At 62.8% G+C, this 18,164-nt stretch overlaps 2 protein-coding genes across 8 annotated transcripts in view; one reads left to right on the top strand and one right to left on the bottom strand.

The window, feature by feature from the left end:
* The window catches only part of HCN2 (hyperpolarization activated cyclic nucleotide gated potassium and sodium channel 2), a gene marked incomplete at its 5' end in the record, with an annotated part of 21,687 nt that extends 17,057 nt beyond the window's left edge, over window positions 1-4,630 (top strand). Inside the window, 3 exons of the mRNA XM_081231185.1 lie at window positions 1,434-1,674; window positions 1,882-2,046; window positions 3,403-4,630. Of these exons, the coding sequence (XP_081087311.1) occupies window positions 1,434-1,674; window positions 1,882-2,046; window positions 3,403-4,118 (1,122 nt within the window). The 3' untranslated portion in view covers window positions 4,119-4,630. The remainder of the gene's footprint in view (window positions 1-1,433; window positions 1,675-1,881; window positions 2,047-3,402) is intronic.
* POLRMT (RNA polymerase mitochondrial) lies at window positions 2,898-18,164 on the bottom strand. 7 transcript variants are annotated; one of them, XM_081231180.1, is made up of 21 exons: window positions 18,040-18,164; window positions 17,436-17,534; window positions 14,689-15,308; window positions 12,166-12,296; window positions 11,873-12,065; window positions 10,502-10,654; window positions 10,136-10,300; window positions 9,890-10,045; window positions 9,439-9,663; window positions 8,431-9,237; window positions 7,970-8,092; window positions 7,511-7,633; window positions 6,763-7,263; window positions 6,565-6,678; window positions 6,421-6,473; window positions 6,201-6,299; window positions 5,390-5,462; window positions 5,156-5,247; window positions 5,008-5,069; window positions 4,831-4,919; window positions 2,898-3,291 (listed from the first exon to the last, which is right to left on the bottom strand). In XM_081231180.1, the coding sequence occupies exons 1-20, from the start codon at window positions 18,125-18,127 to the stop codon at window positions 4,870-4,872; spliced, it is 3,927 nt and encodes a 1,308-aa protein (XP_081087306.1). In that variant the 5' UTR covers window positions 18,128-18,164; the 3' UTR covers window positions 2,898-3,291; window positions 4,831-4,869. The 7 variants fall into 7 exon arrangements, 6 of the variants coding, with proteins under 6 accessions (XP_081087306.1, XP_081087305.1, XP_081087308.1 ...); XM_081231179.1 differs by lacking the exon at window positions 2,898-3,291 and adding an exon at window positions 3,584-3,602; XM_081231182.1 differs by lacking the exon at window positions 2,898-3,291 and having other exon boundaries at window positions 4,737-4,919; window positions 6,763-6,849; window positions 7,084-7,263.

Raw genomic sequence — 18,164 nt, 5'->3', positions numbered from 1 at the left:
GGTCTATTTCTGGACTTTTCATCTGTCCCATCGGCCTGTCTGCTCTGTGTGTGCCTGTATCGCGCAGAGGTTTGCGGTGTGCTTTGGTGTCTTAGAGGGTGAGTTCCCCCTCCCTGCTCTTCTTTGTCACAGGCTTCCTTCTACTTCTGCTCATTTGTTCTAAATGAACTTGACTAGCCCCGGTTATCGAGAAGCGAGCCGGGCAGCACTTCCACAGGGCTCTGTGAGCTGTATCCCTGCCCGGGGAGAATGGGTGTCTTCCATCTCGAAGATGGTGAGCAGTGCTCTCTGAGGACACAATGTGTTCAAGGCTCTTCTGTGCCTCTGGGAGGGTTTTCAACGTTTCCTCATATAGATTTGGCCATGTCTTGGTAAACTCGTGCCATGGCATCTTACTTAGCTCTTTATGTGGGTGGAAATGGGGTCTTCTCATCCATTACGTCTTCTTTGGAGTGGCTTTCGTTTGCATGTACAAAAGCTGTGGATTTTTTTTTAAAATTATTTATTTTTGGCTGTGTTGGGTCTTTGTTGCTGCACACGGACTTTCTCTAGTTGAGGCGAGCGGGGTCTACTCTGTGCAGTGCACAGGCTTCTCATTGCGGTGGCTTCTCTTGTTGCGGAGCATGGGCTCTAGGGCGTGCAGGCTTCAGTAGTTGTGGCATGCGGGCTCACTAGTTGTGGCTCGTGGGCTCTAGAGCACAGGCTCAGTGGTTGTGGCACACGGGCTTAGTTGCTCCGCGGCATGTGGGATCTTCCCGGACCAGGACTCGAACCCGTGTCCCCTGCATTGGCAAGCGGACTCTTAACCACTGCGCCATCAGGGAAGCCTGATTTTCTTTTTAAGGTAAGCAAAGTGCCCCGTCATTAGGGCACCCCGGATGGATGTTCCATCAAGTGAAATCCCCACATGACCCCCACCCAGATCAAATGTGGAGCATTTCCATCCCGCAGAAGCTTCTTTGCCAAGGATAACCGTCATCCTGACTTCTACCACCGTGGATTCATTTTAAGTCTCTTGGTTTTCATGTTGGTTTTTTTAATCACTTGCTATTTTGACTAATTTCCCTTGTTACAGTTTTCCATTGACTCTTTTGGGTTTTTCAGGCAATTCCATTAATACAGATAGTAAAGAGACAGTTTTACTTTTTCCTTTCCAATTCTTACGTCTCCGAATGCTCTTCCGTGTCTAACTGCATAGGCCAGTACTGCCAACACAGAGAGTTCAACAGCAGAGGATCTCGGGAATCTTTTCTTGATCCTCTCTTTGGTGGCAAAACCTCCAGTGTTTGCCTATTAAGATGCTGGCTTTCAGGCTAACGTGTTAAATCCCTTTCACAAACCGAAGGTCTGAGAGGTGCAACAGTCCCAAAGGTAGGGTGCGATGGAGGAGCGGCTGTGTGCCCTGCCGTCACCCCCACCTCCCACCCCTACAGGAGATTGTCAACTTCAACTGCCGGAAGCTGGTGGCCTCGATGCCACTGTTTGCCAACGCTGACCCCAACTTCGTCACGGCCATGCTGACCAAGCTCAAGTTCGAGGTCTTCCAGCCGGGTGACTACATCATCCGTGAGGGCACGGTTGGCAAGAAGATGTACTTCATCCAGCACGGGGTGGTCAGTGTGCTCACCAAGGGCAACAAGGAGATGAAGCTGTCAGACGGCTCCTACTTCGGGGGTGAGTGTCTGTGGGCAGGGGTGCCAGCGGCAGACGGAGGTCAGGGTGGGGAACCCAGGGGCAGGGGCGTGGCTGGCACGCGCAGCAGGAAGGCCCTGGGGCAGGGGGAGGCTGGACTGCTCTGCTGGCTGGAAGGGCCCTGGGGACAGCTGGCTGGGGCCGCTGGGTGTGGCCCAGCAGTGAGACGCTGCCCTGGGCTGCATGCAGAGATCTGCCTGCTGACGCGGGGCCGGCGCACAGCGAGCGTGCGGGCTGACACCTACTGCCGCCTCTACTCGCTGAGCGTGGACAACTTCAACGAGGTGCTGGAGGAGTACCCCATGATGCGGCGGGCCTTCGAGACGGTCGCCATCGACCGCCTGGACCGCATCGGTGAGTGGGCCCAGCGGTCAGCCTCAGTGGCTGTCGGGGGGGCCGCCTGAGGAGCGGGGTGGCATGGCCCAGCTGACCCTCAGGGCCCCTTCTGACCCCCGGACCAGATTCCTTGACCCACTTTCTCCCTTAGCCAAACACGACCCCAGTTTCCCAAGGATGGGGAAATGGGTGTTTCTGCTCCCTAGGCAGATGTTTGAGCACCTACTGTTTGCCGGGAGGTGTAGATGTGGCCCACGAGGCTGAAGTGGTGGCCACCCTCAGGCTTGTCATGGAGGAGGGGATGTCAGGGGGGCTTCCTTGTGACTCCAAGTGGAGACCCAGATGGGTAGGCGTTGCCGGTAGAAAGACAGAGGCATGTTCTGGGAGTGGAGACAGCATGTGCCAAGGCCCTGAGGTGGGAAAGAGGCCTGGAGTCCAGGGACTCAGGGAAGCTGGGAGGGAGGTGGGCATCAGGCACAGGAGGCCACAGGGCTGTAGAGGGAGGCGTTCAGGCTGTAGGTCAGAAGCACTGGGGAGCCATGGATGATCCTAGGTAGGGGAGGACCTGATCAGATGTGCACTTTATGAGGGTGGAGGAAGGAGGAATCTGGTGGCCTGGCCTGTGTGTGGTGGGGGTGGCTTTGGGTAAAGGGAGAGGTGGGCGGGCAGGGGGATCCTTAGAAATGGCTAAGGACTTGCTGAAGACTAGAGCAGGATTCAGAGAGGTAGAGGCCCTTGGTGCTATGTGTGGGAATAAAGACAGCGAATGGCTAGAAAAGCAAAATGGGATGCGGTAGGGAAGAGTTAAGACTTCCCAGTACTCAGAAAGCACTCAAAATGTTTATAAGAGACACTTAAAATTTTGCTCTGTACAGTATCTGCTTAGATGTGTTTGCTATATACAGTAGGCACTCAACCCATGCTTACTATGTACACGGTAGGCATTTAGCATGCCGGCCATATACAGGCAGGAGTCTGCGTGTGCCGCTTTTGCACAGTAAGTGTGTGATACCTGCGTGGTGTACACAGCAGGTGCACAATACATGCTTACTGTATACAGGAAGTGCTCCACACATGCTGGCAGGATTCGAGTGTCTCATACTTGCTTTGTGTGTGAAGCAGGTGCTTGATGTGTTTGTTTGCTACGCACAAAGGTGCTTGATTCATGCTTGCTGTATACGGTAGGTGTACAAATTCAGCTTCCTTTACACAGCAGACACCTGGCACGTTTGCTGTATGCAGGAGGGGCTCCATTCGTGCTGGCTGTAGAGAGCAGGCACTAGATGCAGGCTTACTGCATGCAAAAGGCGCTCCACGCATGCGTGCAGTGCACGGCCGCAGGCACCTCTGACGCTCCCCCCTCCCCTAAACCAGGCAAGAAGAACTCCATCCTGCTGCACAAGGTGCAGCACGACCTCAACTCGGGCGTGTTCAACAACCAGGAGAACGCCATCATCCAGGAGATCGTCAAGTACGACCGTGAGATGGTGCAGCAGGCCGAGCTGGACCAGCGCGTCAGCCTCTTCCCGCCACCGCCGCCGCCGCCGCCACAGGGCGCCTCGGCCATCGCCACGCTGCAGCAGGCCGTGGCCATGAGCTTCTGCCCGCAGGTGGCACGCCCACTCGTTGGGCCCCTGGCGCTCGGTTCGCCGCGCCTCGTGCGCCGCTTGCCCCCTGGGCCCGCGCCCACTGCTGCCTCGCCCGGGCCCGGGCCCGCGCCCGCTGCCAGCCCCCCGGGCGCGCCCTCCAGCCCCCGGGCACCGCGGACCTCGCCCTATGGCGGCGCGCCTGGCTCACCCGCTGTGCCCCGCGCCGGTCCCGCGCTGCCAGTGCGCCGCCTGAGCCGCGCCTCGCGCCCGCTGTCCGCCTCACAGCCCTCGCTGCCCCACGGCGCACCCGGCCCCGGCCCCGGAACCTCGGTGCGCCCGGCCAGCAGCTCCACGCCGCGCCTGGGGCCTGCGCCCGCCGCCCGGGCCGCAGCGCCCAGCCCGGACCGCAGGGACTCAGCCTCGCCCTCACCCTCGCCTGGCGCCACCAGCGGACCCGACCCGCTGGACTCCGCGCGCTCACGCCTCTCGTCCAACTTGTGACCCTTGCGCGCCGCCCTGTGGCCCAGCCAGGCCGGGGCGGGGCTGTCACTCAGACCAAAGCCATGCCATTGCGCAGCCCGGGCCGCCCGCCCCAGAAGCCATAGAGGAGACGTAGGTAGTTGTAGTCGGACGGGCGACCCGGGCCGGCGGGACACCCCCGCCAAGCCACCCATCGCCCTGAGCCCACCCACATCGCCCCTGCCCCCGGCGGCCCCGCGCGGGCGAGGGGGCTCCCTTCACCTCGGTGCCTCAGTTCCCCCAACTGTGAAGCGGGGACAGGCCGGCCGGGGCCGAGGGGAGAGGGCCGTGGAGCCCCGCCCGCGCCCGCCCTCGCCCTCCAATGAGGATCTGTTTTTAAGTGCAATACCTCGCCCGCCGGCTTCCCGCTGCCCCCGTCGCGCTCATGCAATAACCAGCCTGGTCCCTGTCCACGCGCGTCCGCGGTGAGCGCCCCGGAGTGGACACACACCACTCCCTCCAGCGCCCCAGCGTGGGGGCGAGGCCGGGGGGTCCCTGCCGTCACGGTGAATGTACTGACAAGCCGAGGCAGCAGCGCCCACCGCACCCCCCACGCCCCACTGAGCCCCACGCCCCCATTCCGCGCAATAAACGACAGCATTGGCGCCCAGCCTGCCGCGTCTGATGGCTCTGCCTGGACCCAGGGCGCAGCCCGCCCTTCCCCGAGGCAAGCAGTCCCCATGTGGCGACAGACCTTTATTCACACTAAGGTACAGGGAGGCAGCACTGGCCGTCAGCTGAAGAAGTACGTGGAGTGCTTCACCTGCTCCAGGTTGAAGGTCCCTGCGGAGCACAGCAGAAGGCTGGGGGCGGGCCCTGGGGAAGGCCCCGCCCCCAGCCCGGTGAGGGGCCATCCAGCCCCGGGCCTCACCTGCCTTGGGCACAGACAGCAGCGTGTCCATCAGCCTGGAGACCCAGATGCTCTTGGAGGCCCTGAAGGCAAAGGCGGGGTGGGGGTAAGGCCGGGGCGGCCTGGAGAGGGAGCGGCCTCTGCGGTGCTGGGCTGGAGGGGGCCTCACCTGGGGTCGGAGCAGAACCGCTTGATCAGGAACCTGGACAGGTTGTGGAGAATGGGCTGGCTGTGCAGACGGATGAACTGCTCGCGGCAGACCTGCGGCGGGGGTGGGTGGGGGGCGTCAGCAGCCAGGAACCAGGCCCAAGGGGCAGGGGGACCGGGCTTCCCCGGTCAGGAGGGGATAAGGTTGGGGGCGTGAGAGCCAGGGGTGTCTGCCCTAGTGGGGGTGGGCCTGCACCTGGTTCATGACCGCAACGTCAGCAGCGTGGGTCCAGAAGCAGTCGTGCACCGAGACGAAGGTCAGGCCCTTCCTGCGGCAGCAGTGAGGGGCCCCCGTGGAGAGGCCACGCCTTGAGGTCCCCTCCCTCACAATCCACACCCCCCCGCCGCCCAGCACTGGCCCAGCTCTCACCTCAAGCCCCTCCCCACCGCTCAGCTGGGGGGGCCCACTGTCCAGTGACGCCCACTCTCCTCTCGCCCCTCACCCCTGCGCACTCCAGCAGCTGTCTGTGCGCCACACATGCCCCTCATCAGGCAAGTGACAAGTTCTCCTCTTAGGAAGAAGCCCCTTGGCCACCCTACCCCCAGCTGCCGCCCAACTGATTCTCAGCTTCCCATAGGGGATGGCTGAGGCTGGGCCCCCTTCCACCACAGGGCTCCATCCCAGGGGTCCCCGAGCCACCCCAGGGGGGCACAGGAAGAACACAGAACTCCCACAGCAGTCTGGCTCAGTGCGGGCCCCCCCCACCCCGCACAGGAGCAGCCGTTTCTAACAGGAACGTGAGAAACTAGACACCCTCTGCCTGCCCCGGCAGGGCCACACACATCAAGAGCAGGCCACACGGCAGGCTGGGCCTGGGGACCCTCCGAGGGCCAGCTTCACACTTGGAGCCCCTTCCCTGCCCAGTCAGCCGCATCCCAACCCCTCCCTGCCTCGAGGCCTGTTGCCTCCGGGGCACCAGGTCCCCCGGGCCCCCACAGCTTCGGTCCTCGCCCGACCCCATCTCCAGCGGGCGGCACCCACTGCGGGGTCCCCAGCCCTGGTGCACCTGTAGCAGTGCAGGGCCGTGAGCATCATGTGCGAGGAGTCCAGCGAGTGGATGAAGTTGGGCGGGAAGCCGTTCTTCTGCTTCAGCGTGTTGGGCTTCCTGGGGGCGGGGTGCAAGGTGGGGGACCCTGGAGCCTCGGCCCAGCCCGGCCCAACCGCAGTGGCCTCCCGGCCCAGGCGCCCTGGCCCCGCCCCCCCGCCCCCCACCCCCGTGCACTCACTGGCTGGTGTCCACGCTGCTGCTGAAGGTGAGGCTCTGGAGCCCGCCTTTGATCTGAAGGGTAGGGGCGGCAGGGGCAGGGGGCGTTGAGTCCTGCCTGGTGCGGCGGGGGGCAGGGGCGGGGCAGGGGTGGGGCTGCACATACCATGACCTTGGAGTCACGGTGGTAGGGCTGGATGATGGGGATGCCCAGGGGCGTGACCCACTCCACGGCCGAGCCCGTGTGGGAGATGAGCCGGGCGCTCTCGGTCAGCCAGCGCTGCAGGGACGGACACCGGGCTCAGGGGGGCCGGGTTTGGGGAGCCACGGCCGAGGTGGGGGCAGGGGGAGGATGAGGCCTCACCTGGATGGACCGGGTGCCCGAGAACATCTCCTGCAGGCTGTTGAACACCTGGCGCACGAGGTAGTGAGAAGCCTCCCACACGAAGTCCTGGGGAGAGGGCGAGGGGAGGGCGTGGGCGGGGCCCGGGTTCTCTCCACGACGTCTGATGGCCCTGGGCCAGTGACCTCGCGCACTCTGAGGGGGTGGGCTCGCTCCCATGGGCCCCGCTGGAGGACCCCACGGTGGGCAGAGATAAGACCCTGTGTCAGGACCGCCTGCTGCCCAGCGGCCACCTGGTACAGGACAGTGGCCGGCAGGATCTGGAGTCTCGGCCCCGCGCACCTGGGGGAAGTCATGGATCTCCCGGAGGCGCTTCTCGATCTGCAGGCGGCCCCCGTAGCGGGTGACCCCGTACACCACGGTCATCACCGTCTGCTTGACCACCTTGCGGCTGATGAAACCCTCCAGCACCTGGGCCACCCGCACACCCTGTTCGGCATCCTGCCTGCGGAACACCTCCACCTGTCGGAGCGGGGGGTCAGTGGGCAGGGCCCCGCCCACCCCAAAGCCTCCCAGCCCGAGGCTCCTTCTCTTCCCGTGAACCTCACCATTGCCCCCTCTGACACGTCCCCCAGGAACCCTGCCTGACTGCCGGGGCACATGACAGTTGGCGGCCGTGGCAGTGGGGTCCACAGTACCCAGATGCTCGAAAGACAGAGCCGGGTGGGTCTGGGGGATAAGAACAAGCGGGGGCGGGGTGGGTGCGCACCTGTGCAGCCACCTCACTGTACACGTCCTGCGGCAGGTCCGAGGGCAACAGGTTGACGGAGGCGGCCCCCACGCTGTCCCGGCCCAGGGCGGCGTAGTGCTGCAGGCCGTTACAGGAGCCATCCTGGGCGAGGGGTGGAGAGTGATGGAGAGTGAGGCGCAGGGAGCGAGGGGCGGGGCAAGGCGAGCTCCAGGCTCCCCCAGCTCCGCTCACGGCGAGCTCCCTGGACCTCCCACAACGACGGGTGGGCGTCAGCCCCCACGAAACGGAACCGAGGCACAGAAAGGGGCGGGGCATGCCTGCACAAGCTGCTCACCGTGGGAACACCATCCTGCGCAGAGTGGGATGGGCAGGTGCCGGACACCCGTGCCATCCCTCGGCACCTCAGCCCGAGCGAGACACCTTTGGCAGGGGCCCACAAGGGCAGGGCACGCTCCACACCGGAATGTCCCAGCTCACCTGGTGAACCGGGAAATGGGAGACGTAGGCGGTGGGGTCGGGGGCACGCACCGCCCGGGCGACCTCCATGCAGCAGGCCAGGGCTTGCCAGGGCTCGTCTGCCTCCATCCACCACTTGCGGCCCTGCAGGAAGCAGCCGGCTGGGTGAGGCCAGGCCCGGTGGGGTCAGAGCCAGCCTGGGGGTACTTCCTGGGCGGGCCCAGGTGGCGTGGGGACAGGCGTGGAGAGAGGACAGGAGTGATAGACCAGAGAGGGACCAGCCTGGAGGGAGGCCTACTGTGGCATGGGAGGCTGCCGACGGCCCAGGACAGAAGGAAAGACAAGCAGAAGGGTGCCTGGGAAGAAGCAGGGGGTGGGGGGTGCCTGCGTGGGTCTGAAGTGGGTGCCGCGGCGGCCAGGAGAGCCAGACGGTCAGGGGTCAGGGGTCAGGGCCCAGCTGCTGTCCTCCTCACGCCACCCACCGTCATGGGCCGGTCCGCCGAGTCCAGGATGTCCTCCATCAGCTCGTCTGCATAGTCCCGGCGTGCCTGCAGCGACTCGCGCTTCTTGAGCCCCGTGAGGTTGACCAGGTGGATCTTGAGCCAGTCAAGGCCGTGGGGGCCGAGTGGGCGGCCCTGGGCGAACATCAGCAGTGCGCGGGCCAGGTCACTGCCCAGGTGGTTGAAATGCGGTGAGCAGGGATAGGTCCGGCCGCGGAAGTCCATGTTGTGTGGCAGCCAGAAGACGCGGTGCCGCAGGTGCTGGGCCAGCGACAGGCGGTACAGTGCATCGGCACGCAGGCTCTGCATCTCCCGTGCCACCTTCAGGCGCCGGGCCAGCTCCCGCCGCATCTCAGCCTTTTCAGCGGGTGAGACCTCGGGCAGCAAGCAGCGCTTGGGAGCCTGACGGCCCTCGGGTGGCCGGGGGGCCTCGGAGGGCGGGGCGGGCACACCCAGGCGAGGGCAGCCCTTGTCAGTGAAGAGCTCCAGCACCAGGTCCAGCACACGCCCGTTGACCCGCCAGGCACAGTTGCCCAGCTGGGTGAGGGCATCCAGGGCGCCGTGCAGCTCGGTAGGCGGGCAGCGCTCCAGCAGGAGCTGGTGCTGCTGGCTGCCCTCCACCGAGCGCATCATCTTGGTGGGGCTCAGCAGGAAGGCGCCCGAGTGGGGCGACGTCCAGGGCAGTGGTGGGCACAGCATGGGCACGTCCGTCGACTCAAAGGTCAGTGTGCGCTCCGCCGCCGTCTCCAGCAGCTGCGTGAAGGCCGGGTGAGGCTTCAGGATCCCGATCTGGGGGCGGGCAGGTGGAGAAGGTTAGGGGGCTGCCCCAAAGGCAGTGGAGGAGGGCCCTGGGGTCCTCTCAGATGCCCCAACCCTGAGACCAGGTCCGGGGCCACAGCAGAATTCTGGCAGGATTCCACCATGGCCCAGGGGCCCCGCACCACCCGGAGCCCGCGGCCTCCTCGCAGGCCCGTCCCCACAGTGGCCCACCTGGCGGAAGCTGCGGAAGGAGTACACGTGGTAGAGCACAGGGATGAGCGTGCCAGGGCTCCGGGGCGCTGCCAGGCTGCTGGGCATCTGCGCGGCCCGCACCAGCACCTCCGCCAGCTGCTTGCCCAGCTGCACCACCACTGACATGGGCCAGGGCTGCTCGTGGGGGGCCTCAGGCACCCCCAGTGCCTCCCAATGCTGCCGTGGCAGGCAAGGTTCCGCCACCTGCGAGTGGGAGGGTGGCTCAGGGGGATGAGGGTCTGGGTGCAGAGCTGGAGACCCCCACCCACCCCCAGGGAGGGGTGAGCTGACTGCTATCCCAGGGTTAGGTGAGGAAAATGAGGTGGAGTCTGGGGGCAAATCCGGCCGCCTCAGGAAAGGGGAGAGGAGAGAGGGGAGGGGCCTTCCGCTCAACGCCTGCGTTTCCCCACCCAGGCTCCCTGGGCCTCACCTGGGTGTCGGAGGCCAGCAGGTGCAGGTACTTGGAGTAGCGCTGCTCCAGTTCCTGCACCTCGTTTCTGAGCTGCTTCCTTTTGAAGACGCGCAGACCCAGCTCGTGCGCCAGGAAGAGAAGTGACTCTCCCTGCGCGGGCAGCGCCTGCAGGGTCTGGAGGGCAGTGAGTACCATGAGCCCCGCGCTCCGTGTGGAACCCGCAGGCACACCCACGGCAGCCCCTCCCCCCAGCCCCGCGTGCACCTGCAGCAGCATCCCCACGACGTCCTTCTCACTGAGCAGGCACAGGTACGGGAAGAGCGAGAGGCGGCCTTCTCGAGCAGCGTGGGCCTCGCTCTCCTTGGTCTCCTGCAGCTCCCGGTACAGCGCCGTCCTCCATCGGGCGCGCAGGCCTGCCAGGGTCTTCCGCTGGGGGGAGGGGGCACACAAGGAGTCATCACCGTGCCCACCCAACCCTGCAGCCCGCGAGGCCCCAGCCCTACACCTTGGCAGTGCCTGGCTCAGTGCGGGGGTGGTGGGGGTTGCTGTGCAGCCGGCCTCCCCCACGCGACCCTGCCCAGGCAGGGGACGCCCAGCTCGGCCGGAGCAGACCACCCCCCAGCCCCTTACCGCATGCAGGACCTCCTTGGTCAGCAGTGGAACCTTCTCCACGGACTCCACGGTGACGGTGGTGGCCATCTCCATGCGAAGCTGCTGTCGGAAGAGGCCCTGCAGCTCCTTCAGGGACAAGTGCAGCCTCGGGTAGGACACAGCGGGATCCTGCTGGTGGCAACAGGCTGGTGGTGAGGTTCTGGTGCCTGACCTCTCGACCTGAGTCCCACAGGGTTCCAGCCACACCCGAGGTCAAGAAGAGCAGCTGCCCACCCTCCACGTGCCGGGAGCCCCACCCGCCCCCCTGGTAGAATCAGTCATTTTCCCAAGTCTCCTGAAAATCATCCATCCTTAACGCTGGGGGGAGAGCAGGGTCCAGGATAGTAAGACAACGATGCTGGTGTAACAGCATCTGCTGGCCTTGCCAGGCGGGCAGGATGCCCAGGAAGACAGTGCAGGTCCCCGGATGCTGCTGTTTTCTCTTTAAACTTGCAGCTGTGTGAATGTGTGACCCTTCCAAAAATAGATAAATTAAAAATAGCAAAACCCAACACACTGAGAATCCAAAACATTACATCTACACAAAGACCTGTCCACAGCCACAGCAGCACGGTTCACGATGCTTAAAAACTAGAAATGACCGAAGTGTCCGTCAACAGATGATGGATAAACACAATGTGGTCCCTCCACACACGGGAACATCACTCAACCCTGAGAAGGGGTAAAAGCCCTGACACTCGCTACAGCGTGGATGGACCCCCAGAACATGATGCTCAGTGAGAGAAGCCAGACACAGAAGGACACACAGGGTGTGATTCCATTGATGGGAAACGTCCAGAACAGGCAGATCCACAGAGAGTTAGTGGCTAGTGGTTGTCAGGGGCTGGCGGGGGGGTGGGAATGGGGACTGACTGCTGATGGGGACGGGCTTCCTTTTGGGATAATGGAATGTTCTGGAATTACAGAGATCAATATACTAAAAAAAAAAAAATACTGAATTACACTTTAAAAGGTGAACTGTAGAATAGGAGAATTATGTCCCAGTAAAAAGACAAAACCCAGCAGTGCCTCAAGACGTCACACTCTGCTCCACCCTGGGAGGCGAGTGCAGCCTCGCCCGCTGCCTGCCGCCTGCGGAGTTCGCTGTCCAGTCTTAGGGAGGGCACACAGGCCCTGCGACACCCCGACGCTCGGCCCACGGCTGCATCGCCACGTGGAAACCGAGGACGGTGCGGCATGGGCCCCCCACAGCAGCCTCCCTCCTGCCAGAATGGGGTCAGGTGGGGCCGACCCCACCAGGAGAGACGGGGAGGGGCCGAGGCGCCCGGAGACGACACACACCCCCGCCCCCCGCCCCCGACAGGTGCCAGGCCACAGGCCCCAGCTCACCTTGGCGTAGATCTCCCGGAGCAGCGGCGAGGTGTTGAGCTGGGGCGGGGGCACAGGCGGCCGCGGAGGGGTGAAGGTGGGCTTGGCCTTGCGCACAGCCCGCAGGAGCTCAGCCCTCTCTTCGGCGCTCAGCGGCACAGCCGTGAAGAGCCCCTGCAGCTGTAGCCCATCCTGCGTCATCTGCTTCAGGCACCTGCAGGGCACACACACCCGGCTCATAGCGCCGGTGCCCGGGGAGCCCCAGAGACCCCAACCCCCAGCTCAGCCAGGCCACCCCACAACGACCCACCCACCTTCGGATGGTGCCAGCATCCTGGTCCAGGCGCCCCATGCACTGCAGGGCGGCCGCGTAGGACCGCAGGTCCGGGGCGAGGCCGGCGTCTTTCAACATGAAGAACACGTACATCAGCTCTTTGAAGGAGCCCTGGGGGAACCAAGCGGGGTGAGGGCCTGCGGAGGGGCCAGGTGTGGGCGGAAGGGCAGCCCCAGCTCGGCCCACAGTGCTCCCTGCTGCCCGCCCGCTCCTCTACCCAGCTTCCCGACGACCAGGCCTCCTTCCTCCACACAGGCCTCCCGGCTAACTTCCCCTGCGGTTTTCCCTCCAGCCCACTGGTGGCTCAGGAGAGATGCCACAGACCCTTCCAGAGAGAGGCATTCCCAGCACCCCGCCATGTGTCCTGCACCCTGTCTGAGAGGTACTGCCACCCCAGACCACGTGCCAGCAACTGGGTCCTAGGTGACTGTCTGCACGGCCCGGCGTTGGGGGGGAAGGGGGCGCTGCTCAGGCCGGTAGTCACCAACCACAGCGGCCACTTAGCTTAGTTTAAATTAAATACTCGCTTCAGCAGCGACAGGAGGCTGGAGCAGATGAGGAGCACTGGCGAAGTCACAGAAAGGCCTACCAGACGCTGCTGGTCCAGATTCAGCCCATCTATCCTACCTCTAAACACTCACGGCAGGAGGACTTCCCTGGTGGCGCAGTGGTTAAGAATCCGCCCCCCAACGCAGGCGACACAGGTTCGAGCCCTGGTCCCGGAAGATCCCACATGCTGTGGAGCAACTGAGCCTGTGCGCCACAACTACTGAGCCTGAGCTCTAGATCCCGCGAGCCACAACTAAGACCTGATGCAGCCAAATAAATAAATAAAAAGTGGAAACAACTTTTATTAAAAAAAAAGAGGGCCTCCCTGGTGGCGCAGTGGTTGAGAGTCCGCCTGCCGATGCAGGGGATACAGGTTCGTGCCCCGGTCTGGGGGGATCCCATATGCCGCGGAGCGGCTGGGCCCGTGAGCCATGGCCGCTGGGCCTGCGCGTCCGGAGCCTGTGCTCCACAACGGGAGAGGCCACAAAGAGTGAGAGGCCCGCATACCGCAAAAAGAAAAAAAAAAAAAAAAAAAAGAAAAGAAAAACTCACAGTAATGTCACCACCACCATGAAAACATGCATTCGAACCTTCACAGTGTTAAACACACACATGGGGTTGGAGCCCTGGATTACAGCCCTCACTCCTCCCAAGATGGGAAACCCGAGGCTCAGAGGGAAGGGAGGGGTGTGGCCACGGGGAGCACATGGCAGAACGGGACTAAACTCAGGTCTGGGTGGCAGCCAGGCCTGCCCGACATAAGCTGGCTGCCTAGGGCCCCCCAAACTCACATCCACCTGGAACCTCAGAAAAGGGCCTTATTTGGAAACTGGGTTCCTGCAGGTGCAGTTAGGATGAGGTCACACCGGAGGAGGCCGTGTGACCACTGAGGCAGAGATCAGAGGGACGCGGCCACAGCCCAAGGGACATCGCAGACCCAGGAGCTGGCACAGGCGCAAAGCACCCTCCCCTGGAGCCTCCAGAGGGAGTGGGGCCCTGCCACGCCCTGACCTCGGACGTCTGGCCGCTGGGACTAAAAGAAAACGAACTTCTGCTACTTTAAGCCTCCCAGTTTGTTCGGCAGCCCCAGGAAGCTCATCTAATCAGAAATATGCTGCTGTAACAGTACGCTTTGTGGCGGGGACGCCGGAGGCCAGAGACCTGGGAAGGCAGACTAACTCCTGGAACTGACTGCCCTCCTGCAAAGACAATGCAGGCAAGAAGCCCCCTGTGACTGTCGCCGTGGAGCCCTTGGGAGCCTCCCAGCGCTATCAGGCGGCTCTGGGCCACGTTCTGCGCGTGAGTCCGCACAGCCAAGTCCCTGCCGCCAACCTGCCTTAGCGAGTTGCACCTGCGTCTTCACACAGCTGTTTCCCTTGTTTGCCCGGCACTAATGCTTTCCCTGCTGCTCCTCAAATGAGGCCACAGACCCACGGGAGGGAGGGTGTTGGGGAAGTTTTCACCACAAGGGCACTTAAGCAACACTCCTAAGCAGCCACAGGTCAGAGGAGAAATCACAGGTGAAAACAGAAGACGTGGGAGAGGGAAGCAGCGAAAGCCGTTCCCACAGGGAAATTCACAGCTGTGAATGTCTGCATTAAAAAGAAGGATCCTACCTAGGAAACTCGAGACAAGAACAAGCTAGATGGAAAGCACTGAGCTCGCAGCCCCGAGGAGGGTCTGCAGCGCCCCTCGCACCAGAGCCGTGGTCAAGTAACCAGAAGGAAATGCTCTGAACCAGAGCACAGCTTCTTCCTGCCCTTTTGGTCATTTTCACACTCTGCTTTGAAGGCCACGTGTGACTCATAATCGACAAGCCTAAAGAATTATTAAAACAATAAAAGACAAAGGCCTGAGCCCTGGGGCTAAAAGACAAGGGCTCCAACCTAAGTGCCCCCAAGTTGGCTTCTGCCCCTGACCCCGGGGCACTCGCTCCCTGGGCCCAGCCACTCACCTGGCGAGCCCAGCCGAGCATGACCATGTTGTACATGGAGAGTGTGAGCAGCCGCTGCTGCTGAGACTTGCTGTGGTGGGTGACCAGCACGTGGTGGGCCAGGGGCAGGTGGCCCGTGAGCAGGCAGCACTCAAAGAAGGACAGGAGCCTCTGCTGCTGGCTCTCCAGCCGCGGTTTGGGGCCTCTGTCCGCCGGAGCCGCTGCCGCCTCGCCGCTCAGCCTCTGCGGGGCCTCCTGCAGCAGCTGTGCCAGCTGCTCCTCCCACGGGTTCTGGGGCGTCCCCTGCTCCCAGTGCTGCAGCTGGCTTGCCAGCTTCCTGCTCAGCAGCCGGGGCTCCAAGCGCAGATGCTTTTGCCAGGCCACCTTCTCCACATGCTTCTGCAGCTTCCCCTCCAGCCGCTGCTTGCGCTTCTCCATCAGCCGCTGATCGTTGTCCAGTTTCTGTGCCCAGCGGCTGCTGAGCATGGGGGCGGCCCCCGCGGCCCCTGCCTGGGCCTGCCTGGGTGGCTGGGTGCCGCCAGCCTCCGGGGCTCGAGCCATGGCCACCCTCTTGGCCACCCTCTTCACCGTCACCTCTGCCACACCCTCGGCCTGCAGCTGCCGCACCCGCGCCTTGAGCACTGTGGGGCAGAGGGCGAGACGTCAGGGGACCCCACTGCCCAGGAGGCGAGAGACCTCAGCCCTGTGTGTCTGCTGACCACCGCAAACGTCTCTAGACTTACCTCGTCGGCCACGCATGCCCCGCCCACCCAACCAGTACCCATCCACCCGAGCCACTCGAACCCAACGACCCAAACGGGCTCCCGGTGTTGCCCACAACCTGCCTCTCTGCATCTTCCCCCACCCCCCCAAGCTCTGTCCTTCCCAGCCTGACCAAAAGTCACAGGTCGTCTGCGACTCCCCCGCTAATGCAGCCTGTGAGCGCCTCCTCAGGGCTCTGCCTTCAAAATCCACCGGGGTGCCGGCACCTCCCTGCCCCTCCCAACCCCACTCCATCCGTAATGGCCTCAGGGCCTTTGCACGTGCCATTACCCCACCCCACCCCGCCCACACACACACAGACAATTCATAGCCCGCCGCTGCCCTGTGCCACTTCACGGACAGTCAGCTCTCAGGACCTGGGGCAGTTCTGTTCTACAGAGTTTCAGGCCACTGAGCTGGTGAACAGGGAACCACCACTCCCAGACAAACATGGGGCTCCTGAAAGCCCGTGGTCATATTTCCACCAACAGGTCCACACATAACCCTGTCTTGTGAGTTCTCATCTGAGATATCTTATTTCCTATGTATTGCTGATTCACTAACATTGAACTCACAGCCAACACTTCTACAACTCACCCCTCAACAAAGCTTGTCGAACATGCAGATTTTCTACAAAAGGCATGTCACAGCCCCCTTGAGCTGAGGAAACTAGACAGCACCCCAGCACATGCCTGGGGCCATTTTAAACTGCAGAACCACCAACGAATAGCACACAATGCAAAAACGTGGCACTAGATACACCCTGAAAAGGATGCCTGTTGACAGGGCGTCGCCCGGCTCCACCTCAGCTGGGAAGGTGTACATCGGCTTTGGGGTTACAAGTTCAGCTGGTAGGAGACTTTGCAAACACAGAATCCGCGAACGTGAGGACCAAGGGTATCCATCTCCTGCCTGCGCCTGTCTCACTACAACATCGGCCCCAGAGAGAGCTGGCCCAGAGCAGAAACACAGGCGCGGCCCTGGCCTCAGTGACCAGAGACTCAGCAGACCCTTTCTGCACGTGCGGGAGACTGTCCAGCAGCAAAGCGTCGGGCAGGACACGCGGCAGAAGCAGGATGTGGGTACAGGTTTCCCTCGGAGGCGGCCACATCCGAGCCACCTGGGGGGGTGACCCGAGACAAGCAGGTGCAAAGCTCCTGATGCCAGAAGCCGAGGAGGTAGGCAAAGGCCCGGAGGTCTGTGGCCCTCAGTGGGGGTCTGGAGATTATTCTGTGACAGAGGAAACAGTTGGACGGTTCAAGGCTGGGTAGTGAGATGAAGTGATTCAGATTTCCAGACCCTGGGCTTAGCTTTAAAATCATGAGATGGGTGAGAAACGAAAGAAGGTTGCTCTGGAAGCGCATGGGACCTGTGGCTTCACATCTGCGTGTTTGGGGTTTTCTGAAATTAGGTGTTGTTTTTCAAAGCCTCCCCCCCCCCACTCCTGGCTGCTGGCCACACACTGGATGAGGGACAGGAGGGGAAGCAGGAGGCACTGGACATCTGGGAAGGAGAGGACAGTGAGGTGGCGAGAAGGACAGATGCCCCCCACTTGCTACAGAGGCCGCCAGGACCTGGCTGTCCGTCCCAGGTGACAATGACCACGACCAGACCCCATCATGCGCCCAAGCCCAGGAAGCTGAGCCAGGACCACTGAGCTTGGTCAGGTCATAGCTCAAAGCCCAGCTCTGCACGTGCAGCGGTGTGTGGCCTTGAGCCAGTCTCTCCAGCCACAGATCTGGGCCTCGACTGTCTCATCTGGAAAGGGGGAGCCCCTGCTGGGACGAGGGAACTACAAGAGCTCGCTGTGTACAGCACTCGCTTCACCGTGTGGGCCCTCGGACCACCAGAGAGCGGGACCCCATGAGTCACCCCACCTTACAGACTGACATCCCTTCTCACCGGGGTCCCTGTGGGGAACCAGGGAGGGGGCTCCCAGCAGCGCTGCCGACTGGGGAACAGCGAGGAAGGGGCTTCAGGCCCCAAACCTCGGGGGTCAGGCTCACCCTCCAGCAGCTCGGCATGGCCCCAGTCCTTCCGGCGGTCCTGCTCACAAGGGCTGGCAGTCGAGCTCCTCTTATGGCCCCAGACGCCACCAAGGGCCCCTGCAGGAGAGACCAGGGAGGCTGAAGGAGGCGGGCATCAGGGGTGGGGGAGGGAGGGCCCTGACAGGGTCAGGAATGGCAGGATCCGGGGCAAAGGAACCCTAAAGGCAGTGGGAACTGTCAGTGGTCACCGGTCTCACGCTGGAAAGAAACTAACAGGACAAAAGTGAAGGGGCACCACGGGCAAAGGAAAAAAGAAAACTGGGGCGTGGGGTGGAGGATAAAAGGTTCGTCGAACTAAGGCACAGACAATTCAAAGGTTAAAAACCCTAAACCGTAAATAGTGGGTCATGGGGCTCCAAAAGAAATCAAGGGTCGAAGATCAAAGTGCCCCGCCGACCCCTGTCCGGAGAGTGGGCCAAGGGCGAGTGAAAGCGGGGTCGAGTCACTGGGTTCCCCAGAACTCCCAAGAGCAAAGGGCCAAGGGTCGGAGAGAGCCCGAGGGTCGAGAAGCCAAAGGTCACGGCCGCGGGTGGGGAGCGGTCCCGGGACTCCCCTTCATTACCTTCCTCGGCCACGAGGCCGGGGGGTCCCGCCGGCCACAGTGCCCTCCCGAACCCCGCCGCGCCGCGGCCCCAGCGCACAGCGGACATGCCGCCAGCACACGGAACCACCGCGCCGCCGCAACGC

Source organism: Mesoplodon bidens (genome assembly GCF_964165515.1).
Source record: "Mesoplodon bidens genome assembly, chromosome: 4".
NCBI classification, from domain to species: Eukaryota; Metazoa; Chordata; class Mammalia; order Artiodactyla; family Ziphiidae; genus Mesoplodon; species Mesoplodon bidens.
The sequence above is the reverse complement of the archived record's forward strand: the minus strand, read 5'-3'. Positions and strand labels throughout refer to the sequence as shown.

Excerpts from the sequence above, each read along its gene's own strand:
- POLRMT (XM_081231180.1), bottom strand. The coding sequence starts at position 18,127 with ATGTCCGCTGTGCGCTGGGGCCGCGGCGCGGCGGGGTTCGGGAGGGCA. Across the intron at positions 15,309-17,435 it reads CCATGCCGAGCTGCTGGAGG|TGCTCAAGGCGCGGGTGCGG; the intron begins GTGAGCCTGACC and ends TCTGCCCCACAG. Across the intron at positions 9,238-9,438 it reads CCTTCCGCAGCTTCCGCCAG|ATCGGGATCCTGAAGCCTCA; the intron begins GTGGGCCACTGT and ends GCCCGCCCCCAG.